General features: G+C 40.4%; 2 protein-coding genes across 6 annotated transcripts in view; both read right to left on the minus strand.

Annotated features, from left to right (window-relative positions):
• Nucleotides 1-1,529: 1,529 nt before the first annotated feature.
• Nucleotides 1,530-13,867, minus strand: sephs3 (selenophosphate synthetase 3). Its single transcript, XM_047380156.1, has 8 exons — nt 13,481-13,867; nt 12,905-13,008; nt 9,427-9,534; nt 8,831-8,985; nt 7,228-7,318; nt 6,578-6,677; nt 4,611-4,823; nt 1,530-2,386 (listed from the first exon to the last, which is right to left on the minus strand). Exons 1-8 carry the CDS (start codon nt 13,827-13,829, stop codon nt 2,145-2,147), a joined length of 1,362 nt encoding a protein of 453 aa, XP_047236112.1. The 5' UTR covers nt 13,830-13,867; the 3' UTR covers nt 1,530-2,144.
• Nucleotides 13,868-14,352: 485 nt separating this feature from the next.
• Nucleotides 14,353-27,100, minus strand: part of ikbkg (inhibitor of nuclear factor kappa B kinase regulatory subunit gamma) — a 35,510-nt gene continuing 22,762 nt past the window's right edge. For all 5 annotated transcript variants that reach the window (XM_047379381.1, XM_047379389.1, XM_047379407.1 and 2 more), the window contains 3 exons: nt 20,090-20,226; nt 18,423-18,499; nt 14,353-16,981 (listed from right to left, as the gene is read on the minus strand). In XM_047379381.1, coding sequence (XP_047235337.1) covers nt 16,797-16,981; nt 18,423-18,499; nt 20,090-20,226 — 399 coding nt within the window. In that variant the 3' untranslated portion in view covers nt 14,353-16,796. The remainder of the gene's footprint in view (nt 16,982-18,422; nt 18,500-20,089; nt 20,227-27,100) is intronic.

Below are 27,100 nucleotides of genomic sequence, written 5' to 3' on the forward strand. Positions count from 1 at the left end.
AATAAAGTCAGAATTTTTATGAGAACTCTTACAAAAAAGCACAGCTTTCCATGCATTAAAATGTGGAATGTTGAGCATCCTGTGAAGGTATACTTGAGTCTCAGTTTAACAAATAAGGACATTCTTATTCTTTTAGCACAAAGGCATTAAATTATTACCAGCATCAGGACTTTGAGAGGACTGTGTCTGTTTCAAAGAAAGAACCACATGGACATGGAAGAAATTACTTGTTCTTTGGAAGTGGAGCTGTCATAAATTTTTTCTTGTAGTTTTATGACTTTATTATTATATTACCAATATTCCCACTTTATTCTGGTAATATTAACCTACAACTTAATTCTCGTAATGTTACGACTTTATTCTCCTAATTAAAAATATCTTTTTGCCTGGCCCTAATACTCTGTTGTAGTTTATGGATGCGCTCTTTTTGCATTAAAAGGAACATTGTGAACAGCTCAGCAAGCTCTGCTTGTGTAACGCCCACTGTTAATGACTAATGCTTGGTTCCCAAAACTGGTGCAAACGGGTCGGTACTCAACCAAACACCAAAGTTCAAAGGCATGTGAACCGAACCGGTTCAAGAACGAGAGTTCCTCCGGTGGAAAAACATTAAGTGAGTAATAAAACATTTTCTGGCTTTGCCACTCTGCGTATATTCCACACATTAATATTGTGGAAAGATAATGTTGTAAATTTGTACAACTTAAAAGAGCAAGAAAAGGCTTAATCCACACATTGTTTATTCATAATTTGCTGATTTTGAGTCTAAGTGAAATTTATACTTCATTTTACTTCAATAATTAATACCCCTGATTTTACTAGTATCAAATGAAAACTATTTTTATTTTTTGGGATCAACTTTTATATAATACCTAGGACTGTCTTTTTTGTTTGGGTATAGGAATAAGTACATTTGTATTTGAGAACTTCATGATTTTTTTGGTTGATTTCTGAATCAACCATTTGTCTTTTGCTTCTTTCAGCAACTTTACTGTAATCTTTTAAAATAGTCTTAATCCATGTTCTCAAACTGTGGTTTAGGTACCCAGTGGGAGTTTTTTTCTATAAATGGCACCGTGGGCGGGAAACTACTTTAGCACCTAATACCATTTTTTGTGTTTTTACATATAAAGGTTTCATAAATCAAAAAAGGTTTGTGTCCTTGGAAAATCTGAGGTTTGAGCTTCATTGGAGTGCATAATTACATCTCATTCTTCAGCCAAACAACCAAAAAGCTCAAAATGTAATCGACTTCTAATTGACTGATAGTAGTTTAAAGCGCTTTGGAGTCTTCTGACTTGATATAGCGCTATACAAATGCAAGCCATTTGCAAAGGTCAAATGGATCAATGCATGGATGGATAAAAGATTTGGACATGGGGCAAAGAATATCTGAAAATAGAAATGTTTCCACTTATCCAGACCTGGAACATACTCATGCTTTCCAGAATGGAATTAGGTCTTTTAAGTTTTAATTTAGTTTTTGTCAGGTTTTTTTTTTTTTTACATACATTGACAAAACAGCCAAATGGAGTTTTGATGGTTTTATTGAGTGTGAAAAGCAAAAAAATCTACAAACAGCTTTAAACCTCCAGCAGTTCAAGTCCCACCTCTAATTCTGCAAACATCCACCTTGCCAGGCCCTGTGCTTGGGTTTGAAAAGCAGAGCTTCATAAAACAGGAAAAGGAGGGACTCCATGTTGGATGGCCAATTAGCTGTCAGAGGCAGAAATCTTGGACACTGCCCAGCTGTTCTGAGGAAGCTGCTCAAGCCTTCCAGTGAGCTCAGTGGGCAGAACCAGATACCAGGATTGATTATCCATTTATTTTCCACATCACCTGTTCAACATTTTATTTTAATACATCCCAAAAATTAAATAAAACGTAAAGAAATGATGGAAACATGAAGGTGTTGAGCTCTAAATTAAAGGAATGGAGTTAGAACGTACCCTTAATTCATATTATAAAATGGTAAGCCTCATTTCACCCGATGACACTCATTTTGGTTCAAACTGGTTCGTTCACCAGTTTGACTGAAATATTCAGATGAACAAATCTCACACACACATACATACACATACACACACACACACACACACACACACACACACACACCAGAGTAGTGTCAGAGGCAGCAGCATCGTCTAAGACAAATAGCTATTTGGGTCCGAGTTGGTGGCGCTGTTATCCTGATTGGCTCCCTGGCTTCCTCGTGGTGGCACCTCAATGATGCGAGGCTTGTCGATTATGCGTGCCTGGCGGTCGCCTTTCTCTACGATCCCAATGATCCAGGCTCCATTTGAGGCACCCTGAGCTGAGTTGAGGCTCTTCATCTCTGAACAGAACTTGGCAGCCTGCTCTCTGGGTAAGCACACCAGCAGCCCACCTGATGGGAGGAACGGCAGGGGGATTAAAGTCTAGATTCACTCTTAGATTTACATCGTTTTTCCAAGCATCTAGACTTTCTTGTAACTTATGACATTATTATGAATCTTTGAGTACTAAAACAATAGCCCCTTTCCCACAGCTTGTGGAAAGCCCCTGGCTTTGTAAAGCCAAGGCTGCATTTCGATACAAATTTACCAGGGTAATTTCACTTTCCCAGGGCTTTACCTTCACAGGCAAATGGTCCTGATCTGGAGATGGTCTTTTCAGCTTTCCTCAGGATTTGTTTAAGGGAGAGAGCTGTGTTCAGCGAGGCATGGCATCAGTAGCTTCAGTAATGGTTAGTATGTAAATGAATTGTTTTTATGCCATTAATTTGTCACAAAAAGTAGTTTTAAAGGTGTTTTTAAGTGAGAAAGTAGACCTCAAAACTTCAGCTGTGCAGTCAGTTCATCAAGACCGAGCCTAAATTTAATGTTTTTAAGCTAAGCCAACCAGGTGGTTGGACTGGGACTTCCCCACTAACCTCTGGCTAATCTCGACCTGGCACTCTGGGATTTACTGCTACCCGTTATCCATTTGTGGAGGCTAAAACTGAATATAAAGTGTTTAGTAAGTATGTGGTGGATAACCGCAATAAAAACTGAATATTTTTCGCTGGAAATGAGTGATTTTTGGTTATTGTTGGCCAGTCAGTCAGTTGGTCATTTTCTACCGCTTATTCCATAGTGGGTCGCGGGGGAGCTGGTGCCTATCTCCAGCAGTCTATGGACAGGAGGTGGGGTACACCCTGGACAGGTCACCAGTCCATCACAGGGTTATTGTTGGCATTAATTATAAACTATTTCACCACAGTTCTGTAAGACAAATGTTTTAATGCAGTGGTGATAATCAGAGCACTTTTAAAAAATACACATTTTCCTAAGATTGTCTTTTCATGTAAATCTAACTTAGTGCAGTATGAACTTGTTTGTTTATCTCTTACATTTATTTATCTAATATTTTTAATTTTCAAAGTTTTATGCACATGGCTCTGCAGAAGGCGAGACCACAGTTTCAGTTTGGATGAAGATTCCCTGAAGCTCTTGTCCTTTTCATGCCTGCCTTACTCTGCTCTACTCTCTACGCATCTTCTTCTTTTATATAAATATTTGGTTATGATTATACAGTCAAGGTATCAGTTCCCTGTACTTCTGGAATATCGTTTTTGTTTTATTCAAATAAATACATTTTTACTAAAAAACATGTTCTGCAGTAATCTGATACGAGTTTACCTCATGACTCATGATAATAAAAGAAAAAATAAGTGTGTTATTCAGTGTTTAGAAGTTATTGTAAATGGATCATGTATTTGTAAAGCAACAACTGGCCAGATGCAGGTTGGTAAAAAAATAAATGTAAAATCCTGCTTATGGATCCAGTGTAACTTGAGGAATAATGACATAATTAATCAACTGTATAACTCTAAAGCTGCTCATTATCTATTATTTATCAGCTGAAACTATTTTTTAGCTAAAAGTCTTAACGGAGTAAAGGAGTAGAGCCATCTGCTGGAATGAAGGTGTATTGTAGTTTTCTTCACAACCTCCACAGACATCATTTAAATAAAAGGGCCTTGGCAATGGAAAAATAACAGAATTCCCTGCGATTTCTATTACCCGGATAAAACAAATCCTGGGGCTTTCGGTGGAAAAGGGGCTATTCATTGTCTTGCATTTGATCAAGCTTGATGCTGGCTCCTGATTAAAGAGCACTGTAATGGGATATCACATTTTTTTTCCAATCTGGAAAAACTTAAATCTCTTAAACTCTGTACTACTAGTTTAAGCACCGTCTATGATCAGCAATACCTTTATTTCACAAAATTAAAATGCCCTGTCTGGCATCTAAATAAAACCCACATCAAGAGCTGTAGGAGCAGTTTAAAACCTTGAAGTAAACTGATCTAAAGGCCCAAGAAAAGCAATGAAAAGACCCTTCTTAGATCATTGAAGGACTGTTTAATATATCAACACCACAAATGAGCAGTGAGTTGGATAAAAACTCTAGTTTTGTTGTGGGAAACCAAAATAACAGTCCTTATAAACCACTCTAATAAAGCCTTCATTTTTCAGAAATTCTGATTTTTACAATCAAGTTCAAAAATGAATGTAAAATATTTTCCAATTTTCTTCACTTTTATAGAGTGCTTAGGAACCCTGTACAGACTGCCTCTATGTCCCTACCAGAAGTCTCTGCCGATCTGCCCTGCAGCAGATTGAACAGGTTTCCACAAGCTTTGCTGATAGCACTCATCTTGGCTATGATTGGTAGGTTGTGGATAACGAAGGCCACCTCGTTCTTCTGCTGTGCTGCCAGGTTGTTGGCATGCCCCAACAAACCAAAACCAGTCACATCCGTCGCAGCGTGGGCCTGGTACTTGTGCATTAGGCCTGCCGCTGTAAAAGAAATGGACTATTGGATTAGATTTAAATGACAATCAAAACTTCCAGAAATAATGTAGGACTGAAAGTGTATATAAATCCAGATAAATGTGTATTTATATACTCTGCTCAAAAAAAATAAAGGGAACACTTAAACAACACAATATAACTCCAAGTAAATCAAACTTCTGTGAAATCAAACTGTCTACGTAGGAAGCAACACTGATTGACAATTAATTTCATGTTGTTGTGCAAATGGAATAAACAGGGGGAAATCTTTGGTGATTAGCAAGACACTCAATAAAGGAGTGGTTCTGCAGGTGGGGACCACAGACCACTTCTCAGTACCTATGCTTTCTGGCTGATGTTTTTGGTCACTTTTGAATGTTGGTGGTGCTTTCACACTCGTGGTAGCATGAGACGGACTCTACAACCCACACAAGTGGCTCAGGTAGAGCAGCTCATCCAGGATGGCGCATCAATGCGAGCTGTGGCAAGAAGGTTTGTTGTGTCTGTCAGCGTAGTGTCCAGAGCCTGGAGGCGCTACCAGGAGACAGGCCAGTACACCAGGAGACGTGGAGGAGGCCGTAGGAGGACAACAACCCAGCAGCAGGACCGCTACCTCCACCTTTGTGCAAGGAGGAACAGGAGGAGCACTGCCAAAGCCCTGCAAAATAACCTCCAGCAGGCCACAAATGTGCATGTGTCTGCACAAACGGTTAGAAACCGACTCCATGAGGATGGTATGAGGGCCTGATGTCCACAAATGGAGGTTGTGCTCACAGCCCAACACCGTGCAGGACGCTTGGCATTTGCCAGAGAACACCAGGATTGGCAAATTCTCCACTGGTGCCCTGTGCTCTTCACAGATGAAAGCAGGTTCACACTGAGCACATGTGACAGACGTGACACAGTCTGGAGACACTGTGGAGAGTGATCATCTGCCTGCAACATCCTTCAGCATGACTGGTTTGGCAGTGGGTCAGTAATGGTGTGGGGGTGACATTTCTTTGGAGGACCTCATGGCCCTCCATGTGCTCGCCAGAGGTAGTCTGACTGCCATTAGGTACCGAGATGAGATCCTCAGACCCCTTGTGAGACCATATGCTGGTGCGGTTGGTCCTGGGTTCCTCCTAATGCAGGACAATGTTAGACCTCATGTGGCTGGAGTGTGTCAGCAGTTCCTGCAAGATGAAGACATTGAAGCTATGGACTGGCCCGCCCGTTCCCCAGACCTGATTCCGATTGAGCACATCTGGGACATCATGTCTCGCTCCATCCACCAACGTCACGTTGCACCACAGACTGTCCAGGAGTTGGCGGATGCTTTAGTCCAGGTCTGGGAGGAGATCCCTCAGGAGACCATGCGCCGTCTCATCAGGAGCATGCCCAGACGTTGTAGGGAGGTCATACAGACACATGGAGGTCACACACAATACTGAGCCTCATTTTGACTTGTTTTAAGGACATTACATCAAAGTTGGATCAGCCTGTAGTGTGTTTTTCCACTTTAATTTTGTGTGTGACTCCAAATCCAGGCCTCCATTGGTTAATACATTTGATTTCCATTGATGATTTTTGTGTGATTTTGTTGTCAGAACATTCAACTTTGTATAGAACAAAAGTATTAAATGAGAATATTTCATTCAATCAGATCTAGGATGTGTTATTTGAGTGTTCCCTTTATTTTTTTGAGCAGTGTATATAAAAGAGGCAGGTAAAATTGCAACCATCAATGACTGCAGAACATTAGGGAAGAGGAGTTGTACCTGTTCTGTTTAGCGTTGCCATGGAGAACATGGCTTCATAATACGCCTCTTTGACTTCCTCTTTGGTGACAACAAGCTTGATCCTGTTCCACTTTTCAGGCTGACGAGTTACAGAAACACAGGGCACAGTAGGAATATAAAACCAATAACCAGCAGACCATTTTTAAAGCACTATCTAATTTTGAGGTGGGTTCTGACGACAGGAACAGTTTCTTAAAACTATTTTCTTTTTTAAAGGGGCTTTTAAGCAGCATCTGTCATTTTGACAGCAATAACCAGGGGGAGGGCAGAGCTACACAGTAACTTTTTCATTTGTTTTAGAGTAACTGGTGTGTAAACATTTAGGATACATTTTATTCAACATGTTTTACTTTCAATTGTTTCATGTCTAACGTTCTAACAAGTGCTCATAACTTAGAGGTTCTGTGTGACCTGGACCAAATCAGATGCAACGCTTTATAATTTTACTTTGAATTAAATTGCCAACATTTTATTGCAAATTCCAAAAAATAAATATACACTTAAAAACAATTGATCAGTAAACAAGGTCAACAACCCAAGCCAATTAAATGCAGTTAAAAATGAAATAAAGAAGAATGAAAATACATTAGGATCAGGCCAATATAATAACATTAGACATCGAGGCAGACCTGATCAAGCCATTGGTGGGCATTTACAGCCACTCGGGTCCCCAGGGGTTTGGTCAGAACCAGGACGTCACCTGGTACAGCTCCATCGGGCCTGTGACAAAAATGAATAGAAACAAATGTCAGGCATATTTTATGCATGGTACATGTACTATTTTTTAATGAAAAACTAAAATGAGTTCATAGTACTTTATAACAAAATGAAACAGGGTTGTTCTAACATCAGAGTTTTAAACTCAGGAAAGTACTTGATAACAATAATGAAAACTATAAAGAGTTCCTGATGAACTTTCTCCAGATTTTGAAATGTAAATAACCTGTAGCAGTCTAGAGCCACGATACATGAAGAAAGAACAGCTGGTATTGATAATAACAGGAAATCTAATAACATATTAAATATATCATCAGTATGATGTGGTGATGTATTTTCTACTACACCAGCAGAGAGACAGGAATGAAATGGCTTTTAAAAAGGTCAGAGAAGATGATGCTACAGTTTTCAGTCATAAAAAACAAGATGGGTGCAAGAAAAAATGATATGCATGCAAATATGGAAATCTGCAGGGATTCATTTAGGGATTTCTTTTGGGATTTTTGTGTATCAGATGCAAAACAACAAACATGAGTGCCGATGGAAGTTTGTTGCACGTCTGATAATAAAAACAATATCTCTAAGAAAAAGCAGAGTATGTGTGATTGAATGTAACCACTGCTGATTGAACAGCATTATCCTCCACATCAAATCATGCATGATTACATTGTTAAACAGATGACTAAAACATAAACGGGGTCAATGTCTGAAACACCAACTCTAACCTGATCTTACATGAGCTCAACTTCAAACTTAGAAACTTATACTATATTTTAAAACTCTAAATCAAATTGTTTTGAATAGTTTTATTATTTTAATAAATGCTCCAGCAAATGTTGGGGTTAAATAACTAATAATTTACATTTTAATCACTTTCTTCCAATAATCCATTTTCCAAATCAGGAACCAGTAACAAGCTTCTGTTAACTCTGAGGTTTTTTCAACTGTCTGTTCTGCAATGAGCTGGAAATTATAAAAAATAATGTGAACATTCCTCAGGTTTTGTCTTATAACAACAAAACGAAGTACGTGAAAATAAAAAAGATCTGTCTTTACCAGGTTCTAAACTTATTTAAGCCTAACCTAAAGTGTAGAAAACCAAACCGTGAGAAGCTGTATGAGAAAAACTAAGTTCACCCGAAAACCTCCAGACAAATAAAAAAAAATTAAAACGGAAGAAAAGAAAGACAAAAAGATGGATAGAAGAAAACACACAAAGCAGAGAGGAGAAAAAAAAAGGAAAGCAAAGAAAGATGGGCACAAGGGAGCGAGGATGGAAGGAAGTATACATGAATGAAAGGAACGACAACATTTAGTCAAAGGGATATGGAAAGGTCTGGAAATACAAATATATTTTCACTGTCTTAATATTTTTCCAAATTTATCAAACCCTGAAAAATACTGAACTCATATTCCAGACTGTTCAGGAGCCTTGAAAAGTATGAGTTTTAAAAGTAAAACATGAATGTATTGCATCATATGCTGGGTGGTCTGTCTAGATCACATGTGACTCACATGATGAATTCATTAGGCTGGCAGACAACTGATGCAACACCTCCAACAATGATCCAGGGGTTGATGACTGTCTGACCCCCCGTCACTGATGTCCCTCCCTCCTCTGCTGCATCCCGAAACCCTTTAATCATCAGCGGTGTCACTCGCTCACGATCCTGTGGTCACAAACAAAAACCTTCATTTCCTTATTCAATCCTTTCAATAACTGTGCTGTTAAAAGGGTTACATTTAAGAATGAAAACAGAAAAAACTATGAGAATTAGGGCAGCTAGGGCAATCTAGTAAAGTATACTGAAAGTTAAAACTTTGACATAAACTCCAGTTTGAGGCTGAATATGGTTCATATAAACAACACTACAGTATTGATGTCAGCCAAAGTTATTGATCATTTATGCTGTTATTAATGGTTTATTAACAATAGTGCTTGTTGAGTCCTAAACAAAATTAATAAAAATGTGTTTGTCAAAGTGCTGACATAAAATGCATTTCATAGCCAATGTGAAGAAATAAAAAGATACCCAGTTTGAAACACTTAAAATTGGTTTTCATAAGAATCAAAGCAAGTGTAATCCACCAATGAGCTCAGGTTACGCTACCTTTTCATTCATCTTCTGACTGAGGCTCAGCAACATCAGCATGTTGTCACACTCCGTGATGCCCATAGCGTAGAGATCACTTAAAACGTTGGCACAGGCTATCCTTCCCTGGGAAACAACAAGCCAATCAAGGAGCTACATTACAGTTGTATCCACATTTTGTAATAAACTTAAACTAGTTTCACAGAATCAAAATGTTAATTTAGTTAACATATTCCTGAAAATGTAAGGAGTTAAGAATTATGAAAATGGAGACTTAAATATTTTCCATCAGCTGTGAACCACCGACTGAATATGGCAGATTTTTAAGCATTAAGAGATCTAAGGGACATTTTGTGGCATTTGGAATGATTTCATTTTTTTTGGTTTTTTTACTATTTTTATCTCACCTTCTTAGGGTGTATTCACACCAGGAAAGTCCTTTGGTCCGGACCAAAAGCGATCTTCATTTTTTTCATTTGGTGCGATTTGTTTTCACATTGTACTTTTTGAAAGTGAACTATTACTTGTAAACAAAGCCACGCGGGTGACGATCATTGTTCCCATTGGACAGAAATGACGGGGGCGGGACAGAGCACAGACCCGGACATTTAGAAAACATCTGTAGACGTGCTGCGTGCAGCACCTCTGTTCTGTATATTTGTCCCGTTATTAAAGCTGCAATATTATTGTGAGAGTGAAGAGCAGCTCATTCAACACAGACTTTGAGACGTTCCATTTCTCGTCGGAGAACGCGTGCTGAACGCCGACGTTCTCTACGTGCCTTGTCCCACAACAAGCCCGTAGCGTTGCTAAGCAACACACAGCTTATCAAGTATGATTACCTCACAACACAAACCTTTGCTACCGGCTACGGTGGCTTTTTAGGTCCAAAGAGACGTACGCTTTTTGTAATTGGTTCGGATCGGGGCCGGTTCGTATTCAGACCATAAGCGAACCGCACCAGAGTCCGTTTGGAAGCGGACCGAGACCACCTCAAAAAGTGGGTCTCGGTCCGGTTGTTTGGTCCAGACCAGGGGGGGAAACTAACTGTGGTCCGTTTAAAGCGGACCAAAAGTGGCAAGTGTGAATACACCCTTAAATAAGCCTAAATGGCTAAGGTACGTAAAACCAACATATTGTTTTTAAGGACAAAACATTTCAACATTGAAAACCATTGGAATATGTTTCATTTTATCATTTTATTTTTAGCTACCAGCGGTCAATCTGTCATTTTTATGTTTGCCCGCCAGATGGCAGCTTGCAGTAAAAGATCCCTTTTCACCGTTTCCTGCAAGCTTTGCTACTGAAATAAATGGGGGACAGACAGCATTTAGAGTGAAAATGTTTGTGTATTTTATTTTAAAGAAACTATGTGGATTTTTTTTCTTAATAAAAACAGTGGAGCTCTGTGGACTTCAAAAGGGTAAAGTTCTAAAAATATCAATATTTGATGCATACAGTCAGTCATATCCAATAACTCCATTATTGTTGAAAGGTTAATTTATTTTTAAAGTTAATTAACTCCTCACTAGGGTTGTCAAGATAATTGACATTTGGGTCAAATCTGATACAAACTAACCAATTCACATTTGACCAATGTGTCGAACTTCTGCTAACAGAGACACTCAGTCCCTGGGAGGTACTCTCCCCATGAGGTGGGCAGACAAGAAAAAAACGAAAATGCCAAACGATGCTACATGCTAACACTATGACAGATTTTAGAGAGCAACTTAAAAAAAAAGTCATTAAAGCTTCTGTATTTGCAACAGTGAAGTAGTAATCCTCCCAGACAGCTAACGCTACCCGTTTAAATTTTAGCTTTACAGACACGGAAAACCCAATGATGGTGTTCTGTCAGTCTGAGATACAGCCGTGCTAAACCCCGATAAAAATGTCAACTCCATAATCATGTGGGCTTTGTTTTTAAAACGTGAACCCCTGTTTTACATCTGCTTCTTTACAGACATTACACTGCCTCTGTCCCTATAAATAATACTCACAGCAGGGCTAATAGAAAACAATATTTTAAATGTTTTCTGAGATCTTACTTTCTATTTTTTGCAATGCTGGTTACTAGAAAACACATTCACCAGATGAGCAGATAAATTCACCGCCATCAACAGTGATTTGGCTCAAGTTAAACTTCAAACAGTACACAACCACCATTAAAACCTTTGGTGACAGTAAAACCTCCTCAGTTAGTCATTAACACTTTGTCTCATCAATCCTTGAGTCCCTAAGTGCAGAAATCAGGTTGCATTGGATGAGTGAAATTACAGAGTAGACAAACTAATCTTGGAGTGTTTTACTGGTCATTCTGTTAGTAACTAGCTTCACATAGATCACTGGGAGCTATTAAAGAATAGAAGCATTTCCTTTCCTGGTGTGACCCATTATACAGCAATCACTGCAGTATCATTCCAGGGAAAGCATTGTAAGCCCACTTCTTTATATTAAGCCTATTGCTACAACATGTTTCATCAGAGTCTAAGGTAATTTATAGGTGCAACAATGTGCAAAGACCCTGGCATTCAAATTAACACATTCCCCTGGAGGATTACATAGTTTGGCATTTACACATACGCACAACTGCTATTGGATGAGGACATCGCCATCGGTGGTTGTGTTTAGTTTGGCCCATTTTCCCAACAGTATTCCCATGTAATGGATTTTTATGTTAGAAAAGTCAGAACAATCTAAGGATTTTTAAGTAGCAATGCTTGAAATTTTTATCAGTCTCTCACATCATTGTAGAGAAACTCCTCTAAACTCAATGTTGCTTAAGTTCTTTGAGGTTTACATTTCCTGCACAGCTCTCTGAATGTCCCACCACAGAGGTCTGAACTCCAACTGGGACTTTTGACTCTAGAATACTGCGGAGTAAAGGTCGAGGTCCACTGATTGGCTGCATGATGCAAAGATCCTTTGGCCACCGAAATGTACAAATCAATAGCTGTCTGGCACTGAGGTTGACAATTAGTATGAGGTTTGGTTTTCATCAAACATCCCTACTTTGGTCTCACGTTTCCAAAAAGAAAAAGGTACTAACAGTCTTAAGGTTCATTTCACCGTTGTGCCACAATATTATTTTTAAAGAGACAAAACTTGATCCTTCCACCCAAGCCATGATCAGTCTTTTGTTTATTGTCCTGCCATGAACTTTAATATGCCGATTAAGACTTGTAAAGTATAGGATTGAGCTTTTTATTTGCAATTTATCTTTCTAACCCTTTCCAGTTTAATTGGTAACAATTGCTTTTTCAAAAATAACCACTGTTCTCTGCAGTCTTTGCCAGCTTGTTAACATTCTAAACTGACTATATTGTTGCTTTTATAGCAATACACTCATTAGTCAATGTTTTTAAATCTATAGTCAAACTAACGCAAGATTAACTTAATTCAAGAACTAGTACAGACCAGATCAGGTTTTTAATATGTTTCTAGATTTTCAGTAACTTTTGCTTCTTGAAAAGACTTCCACCCAAAAAAAACTTACCATCATATATGGATCTTCTACCAGAGGGTAGAAGAAGTCAGTGGTCTGGACCAGCGATAGACCTCCATGCCTCAATGGAATCACACAACTGTCCATCCCTATACCTAGGATAAATACAAAGGGAAATGCAAGGTTTCTCCATTTAACTGTAAAATCTATTTTTGCGTTCATGTGTAGCAGAATCATTCATTGTTTTAATTTGAAGAGTTTCATGCTTCTGCTGCATTCTGCATAGCTGTATATTTTAACTCCTTGCAATGAGTATTGATGGACTTCGTACCTAAACCATTAGTGATATTTCTGCTGAATCATACACCATGTGGAGTAATTTAACAGCTCCGGAAATAAGTTTCCCGTTTTTACAAGCGTTCATTTAGTAAATGCATTAACGACGGGGTTATCATATGATTTGTAAAAAGAACTTGTTCTTGCTGTGAATGGTCCACAGCATCAGTCATATGAGTACTTGTTAAGAAAGCTAGCAGGATTAGCAACAGTTCGTTAGCTAACTTTGGTTAGCAACCGGGATTTGGCAGCTTGGAGCTGAGCTCAGCTCATTAAACATGAGTTTCTTACCAAGCCGGGGTCCAGACAACTGTTGGCCGAACTCAGAATCCTGGTCGCCAGTCTTCCCTGACCCGTCACCTCGGTCCGTTTCCAGTCCCGCAAGGAGTTTGAGCAGAACCTCCTGCGGGACCTTGCATCCTCATCCCTTCAGCTCCGAGAAAGCAGTGAGACGGAACCCACGTTCCAATCCGTGTTCCTCGGGTTTAAATGGCTTGTATCCGGGGGGGAAACAGCCCCCGGTCCCCACAGCCTCCGCTGAGGGAGGTGGGGTAGGTGAGCCCGACATGCCTGCCCGCAGAGTGCTCCTAAAGCACGTTGCAAGTCGGAAAGCTCGGCCCGATGTGCAAAGACGCAACATGGGGCGAGAGTCTGGTGGCCGCTGCGTGAATAGACACGCCAAAATAAAGTCAGTTTAACTTCCTGACAGACACGCTAAAAGTCCTTTGAAAATGTTCAAGTTAACGCAGAACTGATCGGTGTCGCATAGAACGGAACTAATAAATTTCGTAAACTGCACTTGCATTTATCTGATGTTAAAGAGTCAGATTTGCTCAATAAAGAGTTGGTAATTAATAAAGCGCAGTGACTTTATTTTGGAATTCCAACAGTGACATTCCGGCTCCAGGTTGAGTTTGCGTGACGAATCGAATGTTGCGGAGCAGGGCGGAACCGTCAGTGTACCAGGTCCATTACAGACATCCTTTTCTCAGACCTTCTCTCTTTACCTTAACAGTTGGATGTAATTACCAGAAATATTGTAGCTATGCCTATGTCGTGGGAAATACTTTAAATAAAGCTAAGAGAGAAGAGCTCAACGCCCCTTATCGTCATTAATGGTTTCTTCCTACTAGCTCAGTAAAGGGTGACTATAAAACACAAAGGCAATTGAATAAATGATTTATTTCGTGAATCCTTGCAAGAAATGACATTTAATTACAAAGAATATGTTCACAATACGAAGAATGAACTTTAATGTGCTTACATTCATATTGATAAATAGCAGGCGTCAAAGGTAAAGATAAAACAGGATAAGGGCACAGCAGGAGTTATGATGGGTTAAGGGTCAGGTGGAGCATCAGATATAAAGCAGCGGAACAGTTAAAACACAGGCACAGAACATAAAGAATGGCTACTTCCCGTTCCAACATGAGTAAATCAATCTCTACTACATAATACATGTTTTGCTTTAATGTAAAAAGACATTTACAATCTAAACATTTGAATTTTCTTTATCCTTTAAAGCTCATCAGGTAAATTTACATGCATTTTCTCCTTTTTAAAGAAAATAATTTGTCACATTTTTTAGTATTAGGTCCAGTGAATACTGATATGTTAGATGATGATGTCAAACACATGTACTTCACAGCATGTAGTTTACTGTTCATTTGCACAAGAGACAAAATTGTGAAAAAGGTTGATATCAGAGGGAATGTTTTGGGAGGGGTAGCAGGGAACGAAAGGCCAGGTGTTAGGAATACTGAAGAGGGAAAGATGACAACAGAAACTGGATTCAGGAAGCAGGAGAGAAAATACAATACAAATCTTCTCACTAAAATATGACCTTTTATTTGCCTTGACATACCTTCTCCTTATTTCAATAGATTAGGGTTTTTATATTAGGGAAACCAGGTTTAGGTTTGAGTATTTTTCTTTGTATGGCAGAAAGTAAATAAGGTGCAAGAACCAAACATGTTTTTCCAGAGCTGGATGCAAACAGGCTGAAAGTACAGTGGATCCAGAAAGTATTCACACCCCTTCACCCCACCATAAAGTATATTACCAGAAAGTATTCTGAGGTTATTCCTAAACCAGTACTGTTCTTTTTAAGATAAATGTACACAAAAACGTTTTTGGACATATTTGTAAACGTATTAAAATGTAAGAATAATAGTGACAAAAGTATTCACAGCCATGGTTTAATATTGTGTTGAAGCACTTTGTGACAATCCTAGCCTAAACTCTACTTTGTCTTTATAAGCCTGGCATATCGGTTTGTGGTTCTTTTAAAAATTCTTCTCTGCAGATCTTTAGAGGCAGTGGTTTTCAGTCCTGGTCCTCAAGACCCACTGTTATGCATGTTTTAGGTGTCTTCCTGCCTCTGCACACCTGACTTAAAGAAATTGGTGATTAACAGACTTGATGGCATGCTAAATAGGTGGTAAAATAATTTGAAATTTAGGTGTGCTGGAGCAAAGACACATGTAAAAGATGAAGGGCACTGGGTACTGAGAACCAGGATTGAAAACCACTGCTCTAAGGCTAAGTCAGGTTGAATGGGAAGGGTTAGCAGATAGCCATTATTAGGTATTTCCAAAGATGTTCAATTGGATTTAAGGCTTTGGCTGAGCCACTTAAGGACATACCCAGACTGCTCTTAAAGCCACCCCTCCTTTGCTATTTTGGCTGCTTGCTTCAGGTCATTTCTGTGTTGAAATATAAATTATATCCTTAGCCTGAGGTTCAGAGAACTCTGGAGCAGGTTTTCTTTATAGGGCTGTTGTCATCTTACCCTCTATGCTGACCCGTCAATCTGTTCCTGCTGCAGAAAAACATCCCAGTAGCATTATGCCACCATACTTTACTGTAAAAGGGGTGTTAGCTATGTGTTTTTCACCTGATATGATGCTTGGGGTTTGGGCCCAAAACTGCTATTTTGGTGTCATCAGACCAGAAAACCGTCTTTCTCCTGGTCTGATGATCTGTCAGTTGTGTTCGTGCCAAATTCAAGGCTACCATGTCTCTCCAAGGCCCGATTGGTGGAATGCATTTCCAATGGCAGACCTAAAGGACAGCGAATTGTTCCCCTATCTTCACAAGTTAACCATTGAGCTCTGTCTTCATGACCAATGGGTTCCAGTCTCAAAGATCTACAGACAATTCCTTTGACTTCATTGTTTGCTGTGATATGCATTGTCAACTATGCATTGTCAAGTGTATTCCATTCGAAATCATGTTCAACCAACTGAGTTTACCACAAGTAGATGCCAATTCTGTTGAAGAAGCAACTCAAGCATAATCAGTTGAGATCAAGTCAAGTGTCATAGAATAGGTTGTGAATACTTATGTAAGAATTATTTTCAAATGTTTTAAATTTTTGTACATTTACAAACATGTCTGAAACATTTTTCCTATTTCTCATTATAGGCCATTTTGCCTAGCTTAAAGGCAGAACTCAGGTGGGTTTTAGAAAAAGTCTGTCATGGAGCAAAATTTAGAAAACGTTAAGGGGTGCGAATACCTTTGGGATGACCAGTAAATGTGCTACGTGAGTATTTTTGTCTGTGTGTAGGCATTATGATGTGCTAAACTATGCTTGCAAAATGCATTACTGTATACAGTCCATGACATGTATCTGCAATGTGTCCATATCTGGAGCCAAGTAGTTGCACTTAGGACAACATAAATCAGGCACGTCTGCAGCTCCTGCTGGACCTGGGTCATTGACAGGTGCCAAAATGTGGTTCCGGTTTGGTGGCACGGTGTTGAAAGCAGCACCAGGAAACACTCCAACTGGAGAAGGAGAACATCTTACTTACTACACATCTTACTATGGGACAAACATTGTTTGACATGCATTTATTTCCCTATGCAATATTGGGTTTACCAGTTCCCCTACATACATACAATCTCAAAACAGTTATTATATTACATTATACTATATTATTATAATTATTATTTTTACACACTAATTTACCACACTTATGCAGAGCTAGAAAATAATTGGAACAAATCAAATTCCAGACCTTCCAAACTACACCAGATCCCTGCTAATTACAAGCTACTTCTGTACATCAGGATTTTCAGAGTTAACTCAAAGGCAACATCTGGGATCAAAGTGAAGACCCTGACCCTGGGCAGGAAGTCTGAATACAAGCAGTCATTTATACAACATAAAAAAGTGAAAACATTAACTTGTTACATATCACATATTAACTAAGCTCTTGTCAGTTATAGTTTGGCACTAACTGCATGGATAATTTATTTGTCCTCTCAATACAAGTTAATGTACAAGTTAATCAACAGTTTGGTGAAAACTGGGGTCTGAGCTGCAATGACTGCTGAATCAAAGACAGAAAACAGATATGCATTCAGTAACTACTCTGACATGCAACGAAGATTTTCTTGAATTCAGAATGACAAATGTTCTCCCATGTGAAGTTTTCTTTAGAACATAAAATACCATGCAGCAAGTCTGTCCTCTGGTAGCTGGAAAAACATCAGAGAAGCAAAGCACTATTGTCTTTTTAAAGGGCTGTCTTTTATTTTTTAATAAACAATACAATTTAATTCATAGTGTTAAGTAATGATCATTGTTACCACCTCAATCCCAAAAAGTTGAGAGAAAAAACAAACAAACATCCTACGAAAGTCTTATCACCCGTTTTGAAACAATATTTCTTAAGGCTCTCACAGTCAGACGCAGTGTGAGAAGCGTAGACTCTGCGTGTACTGTCCGCTGAGGTTTCATAGTTGAGCGAACCAATTTCCTACATTTCTGGTGACAAATTCCTACATTTCCCACTTTCTGCCATAGCATCATAGGACGGGGAGGCAGAGCTTATTTGCCGTGTAGCTTTGGAAAAACAAAAAGAAGGTGGCATATAAGGCCACCAGACTAGAGATGAAGAAAGGGAATACACCTGTCAGTGCAGCAGAGATCGTGGGAGTGATACTGCACGTCCTCAAGACCAGTTGCTTGGAGTAGAGCGCCGCATATAAAACAGTTCAATGTGGAAACGTTTTCCCGCCAAGCAGTTTATTACCGCATTCGAAGACGTGTCCAGTGGAGGTCTGCTTTGAGTCCACTTTGAGTACGTATGTACTTCTGCAGAGTCAAGTACGCCCCACTATGTGGGATCCTTTAGTGTTTAAAGGCCATGGATTCCTACTAACTGTAAAGTTTTTAAACTAAAGTTGTAGGATTGTGTGTATGTGTTGGGTGTAACTGTACCTTGCTGAGGCGGAATGAGAGTGGGCCTTGCAGAAAAGTCATCCATATATTTCATCTTCATTTGCTCCAAACGTGCACTGAAACAGAGGAGAATGTTTTAGACTTTGAATTTAGACCCATTATATTGAATAAATATCACCAACCTATATGTATTATATGGAGAAATGCTATTTAAAAAAAAAAAAAGAAAACAGCTTTATTTTTTATCGCAGCCCCCTTTATAACTAATAAAACAAGGAATGCTTTTATTTTTGGTGCAAACAAAAAACATTTGGTTCTAACAGCAATAAGGAATTTAACTTTGTTCTTTCCTGTAGAACAGAATGTCGGCACATATTCAAATAAGTACAGATATTGACCCATTTGTTGCCTCCCAGGTATAGATGTGTAAAAACCCTTAAAATTAATTTATCTTTTATTGCAGCAACATCATCTCACACTGACAAAAAAAAATCTAAAATCACTATACATTTATTTATTTGGATGGTGGTGGGAGTTGTTTAAAAGAAACCCGTTTGGCACACAGCTGGTCGTAGCAACAACAACCCCTTTTAAACAGAACTAATAGAAGGATTTTTAACTTATATTTTATTGTTTAGTAATTCTGAATTTCTAGGAACTTCTAATTAGCAATCCATGACACTCATGACTTTTAGACACTGGCCTCTAGGCTGAATGAGGGCCCATATTTTTAACTATACTGTGGAGTCAGCAAGTAATATCACAATTTTATGATATATAGATGGGAGGACAGAAAAAAGCCTTTTCTGTCTGTTGGCCGAGTGGCTATGGAGACAGAGATCCATCACCGTGATCCAAAACACCATCAACATCACCACCCTACAGCCTTCATGACTAAATGGAGATTTATTAAAACGATTAGAACATACAATTTATTAAAAGATCCATTTATTTGAAGGCTTTTTACATCCACATCAGAGGTGCCCACCAATTGCCCACTTCTGCAGTCTTGTTTATATAGTATCTTCTGCAACAGCTCCATTAATAACAAGGCCCCTCACAAGGCATTTAGCAGACTGTATTCAATGAGGAAAGCTGAGCAAACTGATAAAGACTGCTGGCTCTGTTCTGGGGGACTGCTCTGGAGATGATTGTACAAAAAATAAAATGAGGAATATAATGAATAGCCTGAGCACTCTTCAACAGTGTGCTCAGTCAGCGGATCACCATCTATGATGACTCTGAGTAAACTTTTAAAGTTTGAGATACATTTTATTTCCTTTGTGGAATAAAGTATTTTTGAACTGAACTTTGATTAAATTGATTTGTTTAGTTTAATATTTGTTCCACTACATTTAAACTGATATTTTGAGCTGTTGAGGCAGAACTTATTTGATCCTGGATTGTCTTAGGTGTCAAAACTAGGTTTTTATCTTAACAACTTTCATCTACTAATGCTGTGCAGATCAACATTGAGAAGAGTTGCAATGTGAGGTTTTAGTCTCGGAGAGTACCAAAAACCTCGCTGTGTTACAACACCTGCAGTTAAAGTGAAGCAGCTGACTTATTATTTCATAAGCAGCTCTACCCTAAGATTTGACATCAACAGATATTTTTGCTCCCCATAAAACAGACTACATAACAAACATGTCCAAATCCACAGCACAACTAATTATGGTTAAAGACACAGAGTAAAGTACTCTCACCGTGATGTGGCCTCCTGCTTCAACCTGTCAATCTCAGCCAGTGTTTGAGTTAGCTGTTCCTGCAGCTCCTCCTTCTTCTGGTTTAGCTTCTCTCTTGCTTCTCGCTCTGCAAGGAAATCTGCCTTGTAGATCTCAGCCTGAACCAACATAAAGGCAAAGAAGGAATGTGATTTATTTATGCTTTGTAAAAAACCTGTTTACATTTTAAAAACATTGGTGTTCAGGAGTTCGGTATAGTTTAACTAGTTGACTGCATTATCATAATTTTTTTTTTTTAAATATACCTACTCTTCCCTAACTGCTGTATTGTGAACCAAGCCTTGAACTTTGACCTTTTTATATAGAGAGACTCCTGATGATTGTTTTCAGTGAAGTTAGAATACCCTTAATTCAGTTTTTATAAAGCATCTCTCGCTCATAACAATGATGTTGAGCTTCTCGTTAGAGAACAGTACGTTGTGTAAAAAGTACTGAAACACTGAACAGTTTCACATGTGCATTCAGAGGTTTAGAGAAGGTCCCATTAAGTTTGCCTGTAAAGGTTATAGTGCATTTTAGGTTCATCTGGAAAATTCACCTGAAATCCCAACATCCCTCACTTTTTCCGAGTAGTGTGTGCATATATGTATCACACACACCTTCTCTGAAAGGCCTCAGAGGCTGCAACACCACTTAACATGCATCACACCATTAAGACCAAGGAGCTCTCCAAACAAGTCAGAGACAAAGTTGTTGAGAAGTACAATAAACCGTACAATCCATAGAGCTGGGTTTTATGGAAGAGTGGCCAGGAAAAAGCCATTATTTATTGTTGACAGTAAGAAGGCATGTTTTGAGTTTGCCAAAAACCTAACACATCCCATCACAGCATTACAGTTACATCTCCACTCCAGTCTGTTGTCCTGATGAACACCGAGGTATTTATACTCCTCCACCACCTCCACTTCTTCCCATATGATGGAAATAGTGTTTTACTTATTTTTATTTTTTTTAAATTTTAAATTCACCTCCTTTGTTTTATTCACATTCAAGATGAGATGATGCAGTCCACCAGCTACCTGTACTCAGCTTGTTGTCATCTGATTATTTCTGCAGATGACAGCAGTCTGTCTTTTACAGGAAGTCTGAGGTGTACAGAGTGAAAACAAACTGTGAGAGTACAGTCTCCTGTGGTGTTCCTGAGCTGCTGACTATCTCGTTAGACACACTACCCTTTCGGTCTCAAAAACAGTAGTCTGTTGTATGTCAGATAGTCATTGATTCAGGCAATTGTTGAGGTCTTCTGGAGTTTCTGACAAAGCAAATCAGGCTGAATTGTGTTGAATGCACTGGAGAAATCAAAGAACATGATCCTCACAGTGCTGACTGTGTTGTTTAGATACCAGTGGGCTTGTTGAAAAAAGTGTATGATGGCATCTTCAGCTCTAACTCCACAGCAATAAGCAAACTGCAGGTGGTCCTAAATGTTGCTCGTTTGCTTGCTCAGGTGGGCCAATAGGAGTCTTTCAAGGAACATTGTGATGTTGTCAGGGCAACAGGTCTAAAGACTGATGGGTGAGTTTTCTTTGGTACTAGAAGAAAGAAGGAGATCTTCCACAACACTGGAACCTGCTCCTGGGTCAGGGTAAGGTTGAAGAGGTGATGCAGAATTCTTCCTGTACAGCTCCTTGCTGTCTCCAATCTTATACAGGTCGATCTCAAAATATTAGCATATTGTGATAAAGTTCATTATTTTCCATAATGTAATGATGAAAATTTAACATTCATATATTTTAGATTCATTGCACACTAATTGAAATATTTCAGGTCTTTTATTGTCTTAATACGGATGATTTTGGCATACAGCTCATGAAAACCCAAAATTCCTATCTCACAAAATTAGCATATTTCATCCGACCAATAAAAGAAAAGTGTTTTTAATACAAAAAACGTCAACCTTCAAATAATCATGTACAGTTATGCACTCAATACTTGGTCGGGAATCCTTTTGCAGAAATGACTGCTTCAATGCGGCGTGGCATGGAGGCAATCAGCCTGTGGTACTGCTGAGGTCTTATGGAGGCCCAGGATGCTTCGATAGCGGCCTTTAGCTCATCCAGAGTGTTGGGTCTTGAGTCTCTCAACGTTCTCTTCACAATATCCCACAGATTCTCTATGGGGTTCAGGTCAGGAGAGTTGGCAGGCCAATTGAGCACAGTGATACCATGGTCAGTAAACCATTTACCAGTGGTTTTGGCACTGTGAGCAGGTGCCAGGTCGTGCTGAAAAATGAAATCTTCATCTCCATAAAGCTTTTCAGCAGATGGAAGCATGAAGTGCTCCAAAATCTCCTGATAGCTAGCTGCATTGACCCTGCCCTTGATAAAGCACAGTGGACCAACACCAGCAGCTGACACGGCAACCCCAGACCATCACTGACTGTGGGTACTTGACACTGGACTTCTGGCATTTTGGCATTTCCTTCTCCCCAGTCTTCCTCCAGACTCTGGCACCTTGATTTCCGAATGACATGCAGAATTTGCTTTCATTCGAAAAAAGTACTTTGGACCACTGAGCAACAGTCCAGTGCTGCTTCTCTGTAGCCCAGGTCTGGGGAATGCGGCACCTGTAGCCCATTTCCTGCACACGCCTGTGCACGGTGGCTCTGGATGTTTCTACTCCAGACTCAGTCCACTGCTTCCGCAGGTCCCCCAAGGTCTGGAATCGGCCCTTCTCCACAATCTTCCTCAGGGTCCGGTCACCTCTTATCGTTGTGCAGCGTTTTCTGCCACACTTTTTCCTTCCCACAGACTTCCCACTGAGGTGCCTTGATACAGCACTCTGGGAACAGCCTATTTATTCAGAAATTTCTTTCTGTGTCTTACCCTCTTGCTTGAGGGTGTCAATAGTGGCCTTCTGGACAGCAGTCAGGTCGGCAGTCTTACCCATGATTGGGGTTTTGAGTGATGAACCAGGCTGGGAGTTTTAAAGGCCTCAGGAATCTTTTGCAGGTGTTTAGAGTTAACTCGTTGATTCAGATGATTAGGTTCATAGCTCGTTTAGAGACCCTTTTAATGATATGCTAATTTTGTGAGATAGGAATTTTGGGTTTTCATGAGCTGTATGCCAAAATCATCCGTATTAAGACAATAAAAGACCTGAAATATTTCAGTTAGTGTGCAATGAATCTAAAATATATGAATGTTAAATTTTCATCATGACATTATGGAAAATAATTAACTTTATCACAATATGCTAATATTTTGAGAAGGACCTGTATAAGTTGCTTCTGTATATTGCCTTAATTTCCTGTGTCCCGCCCCGAATGCTCTTTCTTTCTTGTTTAGCAGTTCCTTCAGGTCAGGTGATGGTGTTATCCACACAGAAGTTTACACAGTCGGTCACGAGATTTATGTCCTCTGCATGTGGCCGGCACAGTGCCTCCCAGTCTGTAACCTCAAAGCAACCCTATAGGGCTTCTTTAGCCTTCTGTGACCATCTTCTCACAATTCTCTTCATTATAGGTTGCCTCTGAACAAGGTGTTTATATTGTCCTTGACATTTGCACAAAACAAATCCAACATTTTGTTTTCTCTGGTAGAGCCGCTGAGAAACTGCTGAAAATGTGGAAGTGTAGCAGAGAGTGAGGTGTGATTAAAATCACCAGAGATTGCCATAAACAAATTGGGGTGTTGCGTCTGTTGCTTAGCAGCAACTGAGCTGATCACGTCACATGCAGTGTCGGCAACAGTTGATGGTGGAATGCAAGGTGTTGCCAAAATATCACGGATTAGCTCAGGGTAAATAACATGGACGAAAACTTGCACAGTTCAATATTCGTGGCTGCATAGAACGACACTTCACAGTAACATGTCGTGGATTACACCATCTGTTGTTGACAATCACTGCTAATCCACTTCCTTTGCTTTTGTTGCTCCTCTTTAAATCTCTGTCTGCTCGTATGGTCAGAAAGCCTGGCAGAGAGATGCTAGAGTCGGTCATATGATCCTGCAGCCATATCTTAGTGAAACAAATAATACCACGCTCCTGATAGTCTGGCTGGGTCCTTTGTAGGGCTTGGAGTTTATTCAATTTGTTTGCCAAAGATCTCACATTGACCATTATCATTGATGGAAGAGATGGTTTGAACTCCTCTCTCTCATTTTTGCTCCTGCTCTGCATCTATGGTCCCTCTTCACTACTTTGGGGTTTGAGGCTGTAGTTGAGGTATTATTTGAGCTTTTGAGGTCTTAATCAACTGCTCCTAGTTTAAAAAAAACAAAAACAAAAAACACCTTGTTGCTATGGTTACGCATCATAATTATTCAAAAGTGAAAAAAGTATAATCAAAAGGCCCAAAATCCTAAACTAAAGGCAGCAGACAGGTCAGTTAAAAGAAAGCAATTACAAGTCCTTTTTTCCAGTTTGCCACAAGCCATATAGTGGACACATGTACAAAACCGTGCTCTGGTGAGATGAGACCTCAAATAAACATTTTGACCTACATGCAAAACATTACTATGTTTGACAGGAAACTAACACTGCAGACCACAGTCAACACATTATCTCCCACTAATAAACATGGTGGTGGCACCATCGTCCTGTGAAGATTCTTTTTTCAGCAGGGACAAGGAATATTTTCATAGATTATGCAAAGATTGTGAGAGCTAAACACAGGATAACCCGTTAGAAAAACCCACTGGATGCAGAGAAATTCTTTATGCCTGGTCAGAGGTTCACCTTTTGGCCAAATAATGACCCTAAAAAAAAAGCCAATACACATAAATCAAATTACTGATTTGCCTCGTCATGCGCTCACGTTCTACAGTCCTGCCATTAACCTATATGTTTCAGTTGTGTTGACACAGAGACACATATAAACGTTACACACACACACACACATCCGTGTTTTACTATCCTTATGAGGACTTTTCAGTTACTTCCATTGACTTCCATTCATTTTCCTTGATTTTTAGTGCCTAACCCTGACCCTAACACTAAACTCAGCCTAACCAGTTAATACCAAACCCTAACAATAACTCAATTCATACCCTAGTCCTAAACCCTGTCCCAAGAACGGAATTTGAAAAAGTGAGGACCAGGAAAATGTCCTCACTTTGTCAAAATGTCCTCACTTTGCGATAAAAAGTGCGCTCACTTCCCAACAAAATGGAGGAACTACAACTGTTGTTGGGGAAAAACAGGGACTTTTATTCATCGGCAGTTTTGTGCTTCACGGAGACGTGGCTGTGTGGATTAATACCGGACTCTGCGCTGCAGCTGGCAGGATTCCAGCTCTACAGAGCGGACAGAGACACGGAACTCTCCGGCAAAGCGAAAGGTGGAGGAATCTGTTTTTACCTCAACAGTGGTTGGTGCAACAGTGATTCAACAGCACTGTTCTCCAGACCTGGAATCCTTCATCATAAACTGTAAGCCTTTCTATTCCCCCCGTGAGTTCGCTTCGTTCATCCTGGTCGGTGTTTACATCCCGCCGCAAGCTAACGTGCAGGTCGCACAGCGCATGCTCGCCGACCAGATACTGAGTGTGGAGCGGACCAACCCGGACTCCTTAGTAATCGTCGTTGGCGACTTTAACAAAGGTAATCTCACCCGCGAACTCCCCAAATACAGACAGTTTATAAAATGTCCGACCAGAGAGGACAACATTCTGGATCACTGTTACACCACCATCAGAGACGCTTATCACGCCGTCCCACGTGCTGCACTGGGCCAATCCGACCACATCATGGTCCACCTGATTCCTGCATACAGGCAGAAACTAAAGCTCTGCAAACCTGTTGTGAGGACGACAAGGAAGTGGAGCAGTGAGGCTGTGGAGAATCTCCAGGCGTGTTTAGGCTGTACAGACTGGGATGTGTTCAGGACTACTACCAACAGTCTGGACGAGTACACAGAGGCTGTGACTTCCTACATCAGCTTCTGTGAGGACAGCTGTGTACCATCATACACCAGGGTGAGTTACAACAACGACAAACCCTGGTTCACAGCTAAACTCAGAAGGTTAAGACTGGATAAGGAAGAGGCCTTCAGGAGTGGGGACAAAGACATATACAGAGAGGCTAAGTACAAGTTTGGCAAGGCAGTGAAAGAGGCCAAACGACTGTACTCTGAGAAGCTCCAAAACCAGTTCTCAGCCAACGACTCTGCGTCTGTCTGGAAAGGGCTCAAGCAAATCACCAACTACAAGCCGAAAGCCCCCCACTCCATCAACGACCGACGCCTCGCCAACGACCTGAACGAGTTCTACTGCCGCTTTGAAAGACAAAGGGACAGTCCTGCAACCATCTCCCACGACGCCCCCCAACAGCTGCAGCCACAATCCACCACCCCCACCTCCCCAACCTCAAGAGGGGCCTTGGCACCTCCAACCCCCACCCTGAAGGTCCCCCCCACCAGCCCCCTACCCACGCCGAGGACGGCTCTTTCCATCCAGGAGAGGGACGTCAACAAACTCTTCAGGAGACAGAACCCCCGGAAAGCTGCTGGTCCGGATTCTGTCTCACCAGCCAGCCTGAAGCACTGCGCTGATCAGCTGTCTCCAGTCTTCACAGACATTTTTAACACCTCACTGGAGACATGTCATGTGCCAGCCTGCTTCAAGTCCTCCACCATCGTCCCTGTTCCCAAGAAGCCAAGGACCACAGGGCTTAATGACTTCAGACCCGTCGCCCTGACCTCTGTGGTGATGAAGTCCTTTGAGCGCCTTGTGCTCTCACACCTAAAAGACATCACCGACCCCCTCCTTGACCCCCTGCAGTTTGCCTACAGAGCCAACAGGTCTGTAGATGATGCAGTCAACCTAGCCCTTCACTTCATCCTCCGGCACCTGGACTTCACAGGAACCTATGCCAGGATCCTGTTTGTGGATTTCAGCTCTGCCTTCAACACCATCGTCCCAGTTCTGCTACAGGAGAAGCTCTCCCAGCTGAGTGTGCCCGACTCCACCTGCAGGTGGATCACTGACTTCCTGTCTGACAGGAAGCAGCGCGTGAGGCTGGGGAAGCACGT

The sequence above is a fragment of the Girardinichthys multiradiatus genome, chromosome 1, assembly GCF_021462225.1.
Source record: "Girardinichthys multiradiatus isolate DD_20200921_A chromosome 1, DD_fGirMul_XY1, whole genome shotgun sequence".
NCBI lineage: Eukaryota > Metazoa > Chordata > Actinopteri > Cyprinodontiformes > Goodeidae > Girardinichthys > Girardinichthys multiradiatus.